The sequence below is a fragment of the Lepus europaeus genome, chromosome 10 (genome assembly GCF_033115175.1).
Source record: "Lepus europaeus isolate LE1 chromosome 10, mLepTim1.pri, whole genome shotgun sequence".
NCBI lineage: Eukaryota > Metazoa > Chordata > Mammalia > Lagomorpha > Leporidae > Lepus > Lepus europaeus.
Window position 1 is genome coordinate 7379598 of NC_084836.1, and position 14954 is coordinate 7394551.

Genomic DNA, 14954 nt, shown 5'->3' on the forward strand with positions numbered 1-14954 from the left:
CCCTGCATCCACATGGGAGACCTGGGAGAAGCTCCTGGCTCCTGGCTTTGGCCTGGCCCAGCCCTAGTCGTTGCGGCCATTTGGGGAGTGAACCAGAGGATAGAAGACCTCTCTCTCTCTCTCTCTAAAGTAAATAAAATAATGTATTTACTTGAAAGGCAGAGTGAGAGAAAAGGAAAGACAGAGAGATCTTTCATCTGTTGGTTTACTCCCCAAATGCCTAAAAGAGCTAGGGCTGGGCCAAGCTGAAGTCAGGAGCCAGGAACTGCATCCAAGTCTCTCACATGGTTGCAGAGGCCCACGTACTTCTGCTGCTTTCTCAGAACCATCAGCAGGGAGCTGGATTGGAAGAGTAGTAGCTGGGACTTGAACCCCCACTTATATGGAATGCTGGCATCAAAGGTGGTGGTTTAACCTGCTGTGCCACAATGCTGGCCTCATTAATTAACTTTTAAAATTATTTAAAATGCAGAGACACACAGACAGTAATCTTCTATCTGTTGGTTCACTCCTCAAAATGCTGGCAACAGCTGGGGCTGGGTCAAGCTGAAGCTGGGTCAATCCAGGTCTCCCACATGGGTGTGTCAGGGACCCAACTAAAACGCGAGGCAGGAAAAGACAGGGAACTCTTATTGTAAATGACACAGCAAGAGTACAAAGGTAAAATAGACACCAGGCCTAATTTAAAACAAAATCAACACCATTTACTTATGACTTCTAGTTCATTATAAACATTTCAGCACGTGCCAGGCGGCCAAATGAACACCATTTGCTGTTAATTCTTTATTTAATGTCCCATAATCTCACTGAATCCACAGCTTCAACACTAACCAGCCCTCACCAAAACATCTTACTCCCAAACTGACAAGGAACCCTCCAAAGTGGAAATGTGGTGTACTCACTGGGTTTCATGGTATTGGGGGCGTTGGTGGGTGCGTTCCCCCAGCCCGTGGTCGATGCTCCTGTGTCATCCATCTCGCCCCACCCAGGACTGCTCTCGTTCGGCTCACCCCAGGCTGAAGTACCATTATCTGGAGCAGGTGGTGTGCTTTTGCTCCAGACTGTAAGGAAAGGAAATGTGTCTTTAAGGATGAACTGTCGCAGGAAACATCATATGATCTCTAAGGGTGATGGTGGCAAAACAAGCAAGCCTGTGCTGTCGGCCACAGGACAAATGCATTCTACCCCAAGGAGGACACTGGCAACCTCCCTTTCCAAAGTCGGATGCACCAAAGTTTGATCCAGTGACTGCGGTGGAGAAGTCACCAGGTGCAGACTTCTAAAAATCTATGGAATGACATGTGCAGCAGGGTTCACCGTGTCACTGTGAGAAGAAGCTGGGCAGCAACCTAAATAGCTATTTAAAAAGCACTGGTTAGACCTATTGTGAGTCACTCATAAAAAGAATAAGAGTATGAGGCAATTAGAGCTGTAGAAGCAATGTGGAAAACTCACAAGTACAGTGAAAAAGGCGTGGTGAGAGTGGTATAGAAAGTACAATCCCTTCTCTGTAAAATCTTTAAAGGACAGACATACACTTTGCTATAGCCATGAACAAGATTTCTGACTGCAACATAAACTTCTGAGAGATTATCTATGGGGAGAGACCCTAGGGACTAAGATCCTTTGGTTTGTTATCTTTGCTTTGCTGAATAGTTTGAAGGTTTATACGACATGAATATAACTTTGTTTAAATGTTAGCAGATTTTGTTCTAAATAGGGAGTTAATGATCAATCTTCATTTCCTTCCTCATTCTTTTTAACACTAGAAAAAGAGAACTGTGCACTGTTTAAAAACAATCATTTTCTAAGTGGCCAAAAGATTCATTTAACATCAGGCTTACTTTAAGGAGTAGAAAACTCATCATTAATATTATAAATAATGTTGACTACAAAAAGACTTAAAAGGGGCATCTCCTTAATTTGTTGAGCTTTATAGGGATAATCAAGTCAAGGGCTATTCATGCCAAACTAAGAATGGCTTTACCATTGCCACTTAACTTACCAGATACGATATAGCCTATTCAGATAGTCTAAACCTGGGCATCTGAGTATCACAAACTAAAAACTGTTCTAAAAACACTTCCTTCCAGTGATGATCATCAAGTCGTCTGGAAGGAGACTAAAACCTTCCGCCCAGCCTTGCCACAGCACTGCGATGGCATCGGAGGACACTGAGGAGCTCCCTTTGCTGGGGAAGAGAACACAGAGGACATGCCCATGGAGAACCCAGGCGGACACCAGGATAACGGCTGTTACCACTTCAGTTCTTGATTTTTAAAATCTAGAGCCTAGTTCGTTTGGCCAGATGTTAATCTTTTGGATTCTGCAGGCCAACACTATTACAGAAATACAATTTGGCAGATAAACGCGGGGTTGCCATCTTTTTCTTTTGCCAGAAAAGGCCATGAGCACTTCGTAAAGAGGTTCTGTCGGTGACACTGTAGGGGAGTCCCAGAGCAAAGCTATACAGAGTAACCGCCTCCATAAAGAGCCCTTGGTCTAGGATTTCTTTCCTTCCTCAAAACCTGTGAGAAACAGCCGCTGCTTACCTGATGCTGATTTACCGGTCATTGGGGTGGGCAGGTTTGGTTCTCGAGGTGCAGGGCCCCCTTGGGAATTCTTATCCCACAGATTCACATTCTTGTAGTTGTAACTGTTAGGGTCTCCCCACGCTGACGTGCCATCATCGATGTCCATCTTCCGACTAATGGACTGTGGGGATGGCTCTTCCCAGCCGCTGGGCTCCTCATCCTTCGGGGTTGTGGGCTGCGGCCCGCTGCTCCAGCTGGAACTGGAAGGTCGGACGCTGCCTGGAGGTGGCGGAGGTGGGCCTCCCCACGAGCCGGAAGCCTCGGGCTGTGGTGGCGGTGGCTGCTGTGGCTGCTGCTGCTGTTGGTGTTGTTTGTTCCAGGAATTGGGCTGTCTGCCAGTCTCATTCCACGCTGGGGACCTTTTGCAATCCTCCCACCCACCTTTTGAAGTGAGGCTTGCATTCCCACCATTACCCCAAGTTCCGATTTCATTCTGCCCTCCTTCACCCCACCCAGACACAGGCTTACTCGCAGAACTTTCCCAGTTGCTGTTTTTCGCTTGATCCACTTCCTCGCCCCAACCATTCTTCCCCGAGGCCCATCCTTGACTGGGCTGGCGCCCTCCTCCCCACCCCTGATCCTTGCTGGAGTTTTCACTCCAGGAGGAAGGGGTCTTCTCATCTGGTCGGCCGCCTCCCCAGCTGGAAGAGTTGTTCTTGTAGTCACTCCAGCCTCCTGTGTTCTTGGGGTCTTTCCACTCTGTAGAGGCTGAGAGCTCCCCCCACCCAGACTTCATTTGATTGCTTTGGCTGGGTGCATCTCCCCAGCCCCCTGAGTTCTTGGTCTGTGTGGCAGCGCTCTCCCACCCCTCAGTTCCTTTGTCAGATTTCCCCTCAGGCCTTGGCACCTCTTCGATATCCCACACCGTGTCCTGCTTAATTTGAGTTTGGCCCCAGCCAGTGTTTGAGAGCACCCTGGGGTCCAAATCAGTTCGGCTCAAAAGAGTCTGCAAGACAGCCTGACAATCAGGATGTGTGGGCCTGTATGACCGACGGCCAGAATTATGACTGTCACTACTTCCTGCTTTGTGGTTGCTTCCAGTGCTCTGACCTCCAACTTCACTTCCCGTGGAGCTGGAAGATCTTCCCCAACAGGGAGCCTGGGCATTGCCTTGGTTTTCAGGGAGGGGGTGGCCCTTTTGATTGTCCCATGCTCCAGTGCTAGAATTTGGTTGGTTTGGACCACTCCATTCTCCAATTTTCAACTCGTCAGACCCAGTCGGCTGTTTCCATTCTCCCTGAGAGACCCCAGATGTCATTTTGTTCCCTTCACCCCACTTGTTGTCATTAGAGTCCTGAGGGCCAAAGTTCCAGGACCCACCCGTAGACCTGTTACTGTTGTCCCAAGAGTCATTTTTTGACCCGGTTGATTTCTGAACAGGAGCTCCTTTCCAGGAGTCCTCTCTATCTTTTCCATTGTTCCCATTGTTTCCAGAATTGCTTTGTCCAGAGACTGTGTCAGTTCCAGAAGGCCCCCTAGCTGCACCCCAAGATCCAACACTCCCAGTCTTTCGCTCTCCAGTGCTTTGTGAAGGGGCATCAGTGCTCCTGGAGGTGTTCCCCAAGCCCATTCCAAAGGGCATTCCCTTATTCTCCATGGGGTTTGGTGAACTTAAGTTCAAGGAGTTAGTGTTTCCATTTTTTGGTCCATCAGTGTTATGAATTTGAGCCTGTTCTCTGCCAGAGACAACAAAGTTAACACCCGCATTTTCCATCTTTGACTGCTGTTCCCTGGATGCCTGACCTACTGTGCTAACCTGTGCACTGGAATTACTAGTATCCGTTTCCAATGCCCCTTTCCTAGAAGTTCCTTCTTGGACCAGCGCTGGCCAGGCAGATGGGTTGCTATTTGGGTTAAAGTTGCTGAAACCAGAGCCAGGTCCAATTCTATCCTGACCACTTGCATTCCTCCAGTTTCCTAGTCCACTGTTGCTCTCCGTGGTAGAGGTGGAAGAGTGAGCAGATTTAGCCTTGGGGTCAGACTTCCAGACCCCAAGGTTACATTCGTTCCCAGAAGTTGCAGGCTGGCACTGGCTCCCTTTGCCTTTGTTACTAGTGGTGCTTCCTGGCAGAGCGCTCTTCTCAGAGCCAGGGTTTGAGGCACTGTTGTTATCGGTGGTGTTTTCGGAAGAAGATTCAGTGTCTTTGCTGGCAATGCAAGGCCACTCTTCCATGTCAGACCCGTCTACAATCACCTTGTCCCAGACGTGAATTGGGTTGGGGGAGGCGCCGTTGTTGGAGGAGGCCCCCGGGCCCCAAGTGGGATTTGCATAATTTGAAGCAGCAGCACCTCCAAGGGTTGACTCTGGGAAAGAGAACATCTCATCAGTCACTGCCTCCTGTGCGCTTCCCAGCGACCCCCGGGGCTCACTGCCTCCCGTGCGCTTCCCAGCGACACCCGGAGCTCACACTGTGCCAGGAGGAGCTCATTCCATTTCCCCACAGGTGGGCCCCTCCACTTGGCTGCTCATCTTATTTGACTGAGTCAGTATCACCACTTCTCTGTATCTGCCCAGTGCCCTAGCTGCTAAGGCTGACTCTGCGACATTTCTCAAGGCTGTCTCCTTGCCATCACTCAGGGCAGAGAGGGCCTTCTTGTATCTCAAGACAATGCAGTAGCAACCTATATTTGCTCCTTATCTACAATCTACTCTGAACAGTTATGGCTGGAATAATGTTCTAAAGCACATCTTTGATTGTATCACTGCTGCATGGACAGTCTTCAACAGTTGCTTAGTGTGGAAGAATTAACACCTTGGCCTAAAGTTTAATCGAGATGCTCTGGGGCCAGCGCTGTGGCGTATAGGGGTGCCATTTCAAGTCCCAGCTGCTTCACTTCCGATCTAGCTCCCTGCTAATGCATCTGGGAAAGCAGCAGAAGATGGCCCAAGTGCTTGGGCCCCTGCACCCATGTGGGAGACCCGGAAGAAGCTCCTGCCTCCTGGCTTTGGATCTGCCCAATTCAGGCCATTGCAGCCATCTGAGGAGTGAACAAGCAGATGGAAGCTCTCTGTCTCTCCATCTCTAACTCTGACTTTCAAATAAACAAATAAATCTTTATATATATAGAATCAAGATGCTCTGTGACGTGGGAGCAACCAACCTTTCTAGTCTTGCTGTCTGTGACTTTTACGTAGATGTTCACAGTCCATATTAACTGACATTCCACAATTTTGGCCCACTCACTCTGACATCATTCCATGTTGACATCTACTTTTTCCTCCTGAATCCACATAGTGACATTTACTCATTTCTTCTAAGAAGCTGTTTTTAAGCTCATTCCCTGAAAATAACCTTTCCCTGTCTACAGCCTCTGTGCTCAGTGCCATAGCTGTATTCACATCTTTCCTTCCCTGTGTCATTTGCCTTTCCAGCAGAGACCCTGTCTTGCTAATGTTTGAATTCCACACAGTGGTCAGTACAATGTGGCCCAGGGAACACCTGCTGAGTGCTCACTGAAAGGGATGCAAGGGAACACACACGCAAGAAACAGACAGGGTTCCTAACCCCAAGGAACTTAATCTGATAAATTAATCTAATTCAGCACCTTGGTGGAGTTTACCATAAATGGAGGGAAGAAATAACATGTTTTAACAGAGATAATTTCTTTTAAACATATTGTAGCTTCTTAGCCAAGCAGCTTTAAATCAGTGCGAAGTTGAAAAAGCGTTATATAGAGCATTATGAAGATGAGAGGAAGCTCCGAATTCCAAACTCTCGAGATGCACAGGTCTCCTCTGGTGTTAGTAGGATCTCTAAGGGACTCTGAGTGGCTCTAGACCCATGTCTGCTTCCAGGCTGTGGAAGTGCCCACCAGGACTGTCCCTCACATGAGGGGCCAGGAAAGAAAGGCTACTAGGCTTTTCTCTACCTGCTCTGGGCCTAGCCTGATGGCTACTGCAGGGCAGCCTTAGAGGCAGGGTTTATCTCTGCAGGATACCTGTGTCGTCACAAGGCTTCCCTCCATCCTCACTCTGCACACAACCAGATGGTGACATAATTTTCTAGGCAATTCTTTGTTCAAACTCTAGTGTTATTGGTGACAACCATTAATTAATTGTGCTTGCCAATGCTTGATGGTGTTCAAGCTCTGAATTTTAATATAGCCTCAAAGGACATTTTAGGAGATAAGCTGGGGGGCCAGCACTGTGGCTCAGCGGGTTAACGCTCTGGCCTGAAGTGCCAGCATCCCACATGGGCGCCGGTTCTAGTCCCAGCTGTTCCTCTTCTGATCCAGCTCTCTGCTACGGCCTGGGAAAGCAGTGGAAGATGGCCCAAGTGCTTGGGCCCCTGCACCCGCGTGGGAGACCTAGAAGAAACTCCTGGCTCTGGATCGGGGCAGCTCCGGCCATTGCAGCCATCTGGGGAATGAACCAGCGGATGGAAGACCTCTCTCTCTCTCTCTGCCTCTCCTCTCTGTGTAACTCTGACTTTCAAAGAAATTAAAAAAAAAAAAAAAAAAAAAGGAGATAAGCTGGAATCTATTAATAAGTTTAAAAAGGGAAAAGAGACTTGGAAGTTCTTAGCTGTGAGTTGACTAAATATTCACTGATTCAAACTCTCAAAACTCCTAACACTACCCTTTGGCTAAAACATATCTTAGAGCTACATAACAGCTCTTAACAGAGCTCAAAATTCAGGCCCCTCAAAAGAAAAACTGATTTTACAAACATAATAAACACTGCAGAAAGGACTACGTGGTGTGCTCCCTCGGCCTACACTGTAACCCAGAGGCCATCCTCTCCACACCCCGCTGTTCTCCAACATGCGTGTTCTCGGTTGGAATTTATTCCACACCTGAACACGGCTGTGTTGTCAGTGGAACGCCGGGCACTCGGACTGTGCCCTGGGGTGATGGCCAGCGGTGGCTAAGCCAGAATCCATGTCAGGAGCACACAGGCACAGTTTCTGGGACCTGCCCCTACCCACTTTATGTAGAGATCCTACCTCCACCTTACATCTGGAGAAGCTTTCTCCCTTTAAAGGCCCAGAGCTCAGGCCCACCACTGCCGCCTCACCTGGTGCAGCCCCACTCTCACTCTGCAGCAGCGTCCCTGTCACTTGTGCGTTGTTTGGGTTTGCTCCAGGTGCTGTGCAGGGAGGAGGCCCTGCCCCGCCCCCGAGGAGCATGCAGGACGGCGGAGGGGGCTGTCCACGTTTTAGTAACACTTTGTGGTCCTGCTGGCAACGGAATCGCGGCGGCACCTCCCGAGGCATGTAGCGGGCGGCGCTTGGCGGTTGTCCGTTCGGCACTGCCACCCTTTTGGCATTGTTGCCACCATTGACTGGTGGCGATGGGGAGCTGCCAATTGGGCTGGCGGCCGCTGGTTGGCTTAGACTTGGTTTCGTCACTTCGGGCACTGAAAGAAAGAGATTGGGAAATCAAGATACATTTTCTGAAGATTACCTTTAAGAAAGGTTTTGTGAGACCCATTCTAACAAGACAACTCTTCTCTCTCCGCACTCAAGGGACAGTTTGCCCAACTCTTCTGGCACCTGCAGCTGCCTGAAGATGGGGTGGAGGTGGTGGGTGATGGTGATGCAGGCCCAGAGCCAGCAAGTTGGTGGACTGCCTCCCATTCACTAGGGAAGGGAAGCAGCTCCAACCACTCCCGTCAGCCAGTGGCAGGGTCAGCTTCTGGAGGGCTGGCTGGCGGGTAAGAACGTTGGCAACAAGCCCTTGCTCAAGAGGTCAGGCCTCTCAGCCCACGGTCCCTTCCCTCACCTCATCCTTAGAAGAGTTAACTCAGAGAACCCTCTTCTGAACTCCCAGAACATGCCACCATGGAACTGTTTCATTCTGAAATTCTCCCCGACAGTCCCTCCCCGTCTCTGCCCTATGCCTCTCCAGGGCAGGAATCTCTTCATCTCGGGAAGCACACACTTGGAGAAGCACAAAACTCCACCTGGTTTTGGTCTCTAAAGCTGCCTAAACTCAAAGACTCGCCCGGTCCACTGTCTACATATTAGAAACATTTATAAATCTTTTTGCTTTTATTTTTAAAAAAGGTTTTTGTCAGTTCTTTAAAAATTTTAAATTGTAGACACCTTTCCTATTTACTTTAAATAATTTACTTTTTAATATTAAGACCTGATCAGTCTTTCCAAGAAAATCTGCCAGGCAAACGGGCTTTGCAGAAATAACCTCCAAGCCCGGTGATGCACATGCCTCTGAAGCCCATTCCTGCCACCCAGGGCAAAGTCAGGGACGGGGCTGCTTTGGTGCTCAAGTGGGTCTGAGTCTGCATGTCGCCCGTCACACTGAGGGACGTGGCATGAAGAATCAGCGTTCAATCGACATCGCTGGAGGGCATGGGCAAGCACTGTGAGAACGACAGCAGGAAGGGGTAGGTGCCTCCAGTGACGCCCAGGCAAGCCCTGTGTCCATCCTCAGCCAGTGCAGGAGGTACTGGCCTCCAGAGCAAACATCACTGGTCATTCAAATCGGTAATTAATGGATATTCATGTAGTGACCCCTGAATGACTTACAACATCATTGGAAAAATAACTGGTAAGATCATCTAATGATTAGCTTTCCATCTGTTTCTGGAGGAGTCCATAGCATACAAAATTTCCAATCCCCCTTTTTTCACATTATAAGAAAAAAAAAAACCAGAATCTGGCAAAGGCTGGGGAGGAGGGTCCCTCTCAATGGGTATTTCGGATGGAAGAGTGAGGCATTGGTGATCTGCCCCTCCATTAATGGGGCTGAATCTTTATGCGCAGCAGGCCTGCATGGTCTTTCCTCATCTTTCTAAAGGAGAATAAAACAAGCAGCACAGCCTTCAAGACTGAGGTTGATTTCACAGCATTCGCAGCACTGCTGGCCACCATAGACCGTGCCAGTTCCTTGCCAAAGCTCTTCAGGGGGCCGGCGTTGTGACATAGAAGGTTAAGCCTCCACCTGTAGTGTCAGCATCCCATACGGGCACTAGTTCAAGTCTTAGCTGCTCCACTTCTAATTCGGTTCCCTGCTAATGTGTCTGGGAAAGCAATGGAAGATGGCCCAAGTACTTGGGCCCCTGCACCCATGTGGAGACCCAGAAGCAGCTCCTGGTTCCTGGCTTCAACCTGGCCCAGCCCTGGCTGTTGTGGCCATTTGTAGAGCGAACCAGCAGATGGAAGATCTCTCATTATCTCTGCCTTTCAAATAAACAAACAAATCTTAGAAAAAACAAAACAAAATGCATGAAACTCCTCAGGGCATTCTCCCACCATCCCATCAGGGTTACGAATAACAAAGTCATGAAAGGATAGGGACATGCCTCAATTGCTTCCTTCTAATATTGCACTCGGTCTAGAGACAAGTCATTCAGGACTCCTGGACACAGTCAGAAGAGGTCTGAGACCACGTCAGTTACAAGCCAAAGGTGCCTCAGGACCCGAATGAATCCTTATCCTTCTTTACAACATCTTTCTGTGAAGTAAAGAACTTCAAGCATTTAAAAGGAGAATCAGAATCCTGGACACTAATTGGAGAGCCATGCAGCTGTTGGGCAGGAGGCCTGACCCAGCCTGATTCCCAAGGCCAAACATAGGACATCAGAATCAGAGTGAGCCTCTTTAAGCCCCAGAATGGGAGACGATAACAGGAGAGAAAGAGAGAGAGAGGAGAAGGGGGGGGGGGGGGACTGCTGAATCTGAATGTGTTACGTCCCAGCCTTTCTCTTTTCTGAATCTTAATTCTGGAGGTCCTGGGGGAAACATTTCTAAAGAAAAGCTACTCAAAATAAGGTCATAGTTTCTTGTTTTCCAGAATAAAAGTCTGCAGCTTGGAGTTGGCACTGTGGTATAGGGGGTAAAGTCACCGCCTCAACACTGGCATCCCATAGAGGCGCTGGTTCAAGTCCCAGCTGCTCTACTACTACTACTTTTTTTTTTTTTTAAGATTTATTTATTTTATTTGAAAGGTAGAGTTACAGGGAGAGAGAGAGGAAAGGTTTTCCATCCGTTGGTTCACTCCCCAGAGGGCTGTAACAGCCAGAGCTATGCCGATCCAGGAGCCAGGAGCTTCTTCCAGGTCTCCCACGTGGGTGCAGGGGCCCAAGGACTTGGGCCATCTTCCACTGCTTTCCCAGGCCATAGCAGAGAGCTGGATTGAAAGTAGACCAGCTGGGACTTGAACTGGTGCCCATATGGGATGCTGACACTGCAGGCAGTGGCTTTACCTGCTATGCCATAGCACTGGCCCCTGCTCCACTTCTTCTTCTTCTTTTTTTTTTTGACAGGCAGAGTGGACAGTGAGAGAGAGAGACAGAGAGAAAGGTCTTCCTTTGCCATTGGTTAACCCTCCAATGGCCGGCGTGGCCAGCATGCTGCGGCCAGCGCATCGCGCTGATCCGATGGCAGGAGCCAGGTGCTTATCCTGGTCTCCCATGGTATGGTCGCCACGGCTGGCGCGCTGCGGCCGGCCCACCGCACTGATCCAATGGCAGGAGCCAGGTGCTTCTCCTGGTCTCCCATGGGGTGCAGGGCCCAAGCACTTGGGCCATCCTCCACTGCACTCCCGGGCCACCCTGCTCCACTTCTGATCTAGCTCCCTGCTGATGTGTCTGGGAAAAGCAGCAAAGGAGTCCCTGCAACTCATGTGGGAGACCTGGAAGAAGCTCCTACCTCTGGCTTTGGCCTGGCCCAGCCCTGGCCATTCATCTAGGAAGTGAAGCAGCAAATGGAAGATCTCTCTCTCTCTCTTTCCTGGTCATTGCAGCCATCTGGGGAGTGAACCAGCAGATGGAAGATCTCTTTTTCTGTCATTCCCTGTCTCTCTGTAACTTTTTCAAATAATAAATAATCTTTAAAAAAACAAGTCTGTGGCTTAACCTTGATCTCAGTATCATAGGGAAATAAAACAATGAAAAATGCTGAGTATACTATTTCCAATTTCCATTCACTCACTTCTAAAATGAATTATGTACTCCATAATGTCCCCTAATGATTGAATTGCTTCTCCTTCCCTGTTTCCTTTACATTACACCATTCTCCTATCTAAGGGGCATTTCTGAAAAACTTCAATTATATGCTACGTTTTCAGATAAAAATATTTCTAAAGTAACTTCTGAAACAGGTAGGCTTCTGAATTTTTTGTGTGCATGCAGAGCAAACCCAACAACTGCATAGTCTGGACTACTACAAACTATTTCTTTTGACTATCTCAATGGTGCCAAACATCAAAGAGATGGAACACGGGCATCCTAGCCAGCATCTTAACCGCCCTTGGAAGTGTTTTAAAGCAGCAGTAAAAATGCAAACAAGGCCTGGCAAAGATTATTTCTCAGACGGATGACACATACCAGCTGATGTGTATCCAACAGCTTTCAGTAACCTGTAAGCACGACCTCCAGTTCTTTACCTCTCACGCACTCCTTACGCAGCACACGCTGGCTTTTGCCCTGCACATTTTCCTGCAAGCTTCTCTCCCCATTGAGCTGCTGGTGGTCGTGGCTGCCAGTCTAAAAAGTACTTGCTGACTTTTCCCCTTGGACTTCCTGTGGCTCTAACACTGCTACCTACCCCTTTCTGTCTCTGTGAGTCCAGCTCCCATTAGCTCTCCAGCTCTTCCTTCCTCACTTTTTTTAAAGACAGAAGACAAAGAAAGAACACAGAATGAATCTACTTTTGGGGCTGGCACTGTGGCACAGCAGGTTAAGGCCTTGGTTTGTAACACCGGCATCCCATATGAGTGCTGGGTTGAGTCCTGGCTGCTCCACTTCTGATCCAGCACTCTGCTATGGCCTGGGAAAGCAGTAGAAGATGGCCCAACTCCTTGGGCCCCTGCACCCACATGGGAGACCCAGAGAAGCTCCTGCTCCTGGCTTTGGATCAGTGCAGCTCCAGCTGTTGCGGCCAATTGGGGAGTGAACCAGTGGATGGAAGACCTCTCTCTCTCTCTCAGCCCCTCCTTCTCTCTAACTCTGACTTTTAAATAAATAAATAAATCTTTTTAAAAAATCGATCTACTTTTTCTCTGAAATACAGAAAAATCTTACTTCAGTCCTTTGTACAATCAAAGATTTGACACCAAGTCTTTTTTCTGACAGTTTGTGGGGAAAACAGGTGCAGAGTCAAAGTTGAGAAGACAGCATCCTGGGGAGGGGAACAGGACCCAGAAAAGCAGCCGAGGGAGCAAGGAACAAAGTGCAGAGCACCAGGTGGGCTCTCGGGAGCAGATGAAGATGTGGCTATAAAAGGCCTGGGCTTCCCTCTGCTTACAGTCCAACGTGTGGCAGGGGCAACTTTTATTTTTACTTCCTGCCTACTCTCTGGTTCTAAAAAGTAAATCCCCTGGAGACTCAAAATTGACTCTGCTCACTGGAGGATTCTCTGGTTGGGCCGGGCACAGGGACTGTGAAGCTGCGCCCCATGCTATGGGGTGGGTACAAGAAAGACCGTGGCAAGAAGGAAAATTTGGTAATGAGTAGAAAGGACAGTTTTATTGTTACGACTTTGGCAGAGGAATGAGGAACGTGGTTAGGAACACGAGAGACAGAGAATGTCTAATAGGTTTTCAGTTTCCCAACAGAGACACCACGTCTCAGACAGCATGACCTGACTCTGCAGCGTGCCAGGAGTTAGCTCTGGCAGCACCAGACTTGAGGCAGGGCCTAGGAGCCACCCACCAGGCCGCAGCAGCCTGAGAGCCCGAGACGCCCAGGAGAATGCCAGCTTCCTCACCTGAGAGCCCGAGACGCCCAGGAGAATGCCAGCTTCCTCACCTTCTGTCCCCTAAGCCATCAAAGTCCTAGCAATATGAACTCTCACGTGTTTCAATCCTTTCCTAGATGGTTGGTTTAGAAAACATGGCCACTGCACCACCCCGGGTAACACTACTGCTATAGCAAATTATAATTTGTATTTCAGATAAGTAGTTTACAAACATGTTTCCAAAATAAACGCCACTTCTCGGCTGAGAACCGGCTGAATGGCACAGGGGACAACACTCTTTTCCCTAACCAACGAAGATACTTGTCACTAACAAAGGTTTCTCTCAGTTTATTCTGTAAGTCATTATAGTCACAAAGTCCGGCCATTTTCCTTTGAATTGCGTCTTGATCAGAAATATATCACCATAATGCTTCGTGATCTGAGAATCTGTTTTTCATAACCAAGTTTCCTAAGACATCGGCACCATCGTGAGGAGTCTCCCATGACTAGTGGCATGCTTTGGCCTGGCAGTCCAACTACACAACGGAGACACTAATCACGAAGAGCCTCCCAGCCAGTCTTGACCTCCTCTCCAGGTTAGCACAGCCGCATACAATGCCCTCATCTGCAGCAGTGATCACCTGCAGAGGTTTTCACTGGCAAGGGCCGTGGCCTTCCACGTTCTGACACCTCCATTTAAATAACTCCAATGCATACCTGACGAAGAATCACCTATCTGCTGGGCAAGCATAGCAGTATCTCAAAGAATTAAGTTTCTTATTCTTAAGGCAAACTGACCAAAAGACTACCACCATACAAAACCCTATCACCAAAATGTATAAGGAGACAAAGAACCAGAAAACAGAGACTGTGATGTTGAAAATGGCTTTAGGGACACCTATTTTTGTTTACAACATTATTCCTATCTTGTAACAAAGTTATCTGGTCCAAAATACAGAATCTTAAAAATAACAAAAACAAAGCAAAACAAAACAACCAGCCTATTCCAGGCCCCTGCCCAGAACACAGCACAAATCAACACACTAGATGTCACACTCCACTTTCACACTCTAAGACACACGGGCACCCAGGTGGTTGACAGTCCTCTGCAGGTCCCATCCGTGACACAGAAGCTGGCGTTCTGATTCTGTTACTGGTTCTGAGTTCTAAGCTGAGTGTTGAAAGGCTCAATTCAAAATCATGATCCCTATACCTTAAAAATATTCTTTTGGGGGCTGGTGTCGTGGCATAGGGGGTAAAGCCACCACCTGCAGTGCTAAAATCCCATATGGGCACAGGTTTGAGTCCTAGCTGCTCCACTTTCAATTTAGCTCTCTGCTATCTCCTAGGAAAGCAGTAGAGGATGGCCCAAATGCTTGGGCCTCTGCACCCAGATGGGAGACCTGGAAGAAGCTCCTGGCTACTGGCTTTGGATAGGCCCAGCTCCAGCTGTTGCGGCCATCTAGAGAGTGAACCAGCAGATGAAAGATGCCTCTCTCTCTGCCTCTGCAATTCTGCCTTTTAAAAAAATAAACAAATATTTTAAAAATATATATATTCTTTTGCCTCCTAAAAAAATTTAGGGCAACTAGAAACACTCATACAGGTACTTTAAATCTTTCATTACTGCTCTCTGGTGACTGCAAACAGCCCACCTTAATTACTCCACACCCACCCTCCATTCCAGTGGGTTGAAGGCTGAGCCAGCAACAGCATACAA

At 48.5% G+C, this 14954-nt stretch overlaps 1 protein-coding gene across 4 annotated transcripts in view; it reads right to left on the reverse strand.

The window, feature by feature from the left end:
* TNRC6B (trinucleotide repeat containing adaptor 6B) overlaps window positions 1–14954 on the reverse strand; it is a 295987-nt gene that overhangs the window by 58373 nt on the left and 222660 nt on the right. For all 4 annotated transcript variants that reach the window (XM_062202813.1, XM_062202815.1, XM_062202814.1 and 1 more), the window contains 3 exons: window positions 7612–7953; window positions 2553–4898; window positions 903–1061 (listed from right to left, as the gene is read on the reverse strand). In XM_062202813.1, the coding sequence (XP_062058797.1) occupies window positions 903–1061; window positions 2553–4898; window positions 7612–7953 (2847 nt within the window). The remainder of the gene's footprint in view (window positions 1–902; window positions 1062–2552; window positions 4899–7611; window positions 7954–14954) is intronic.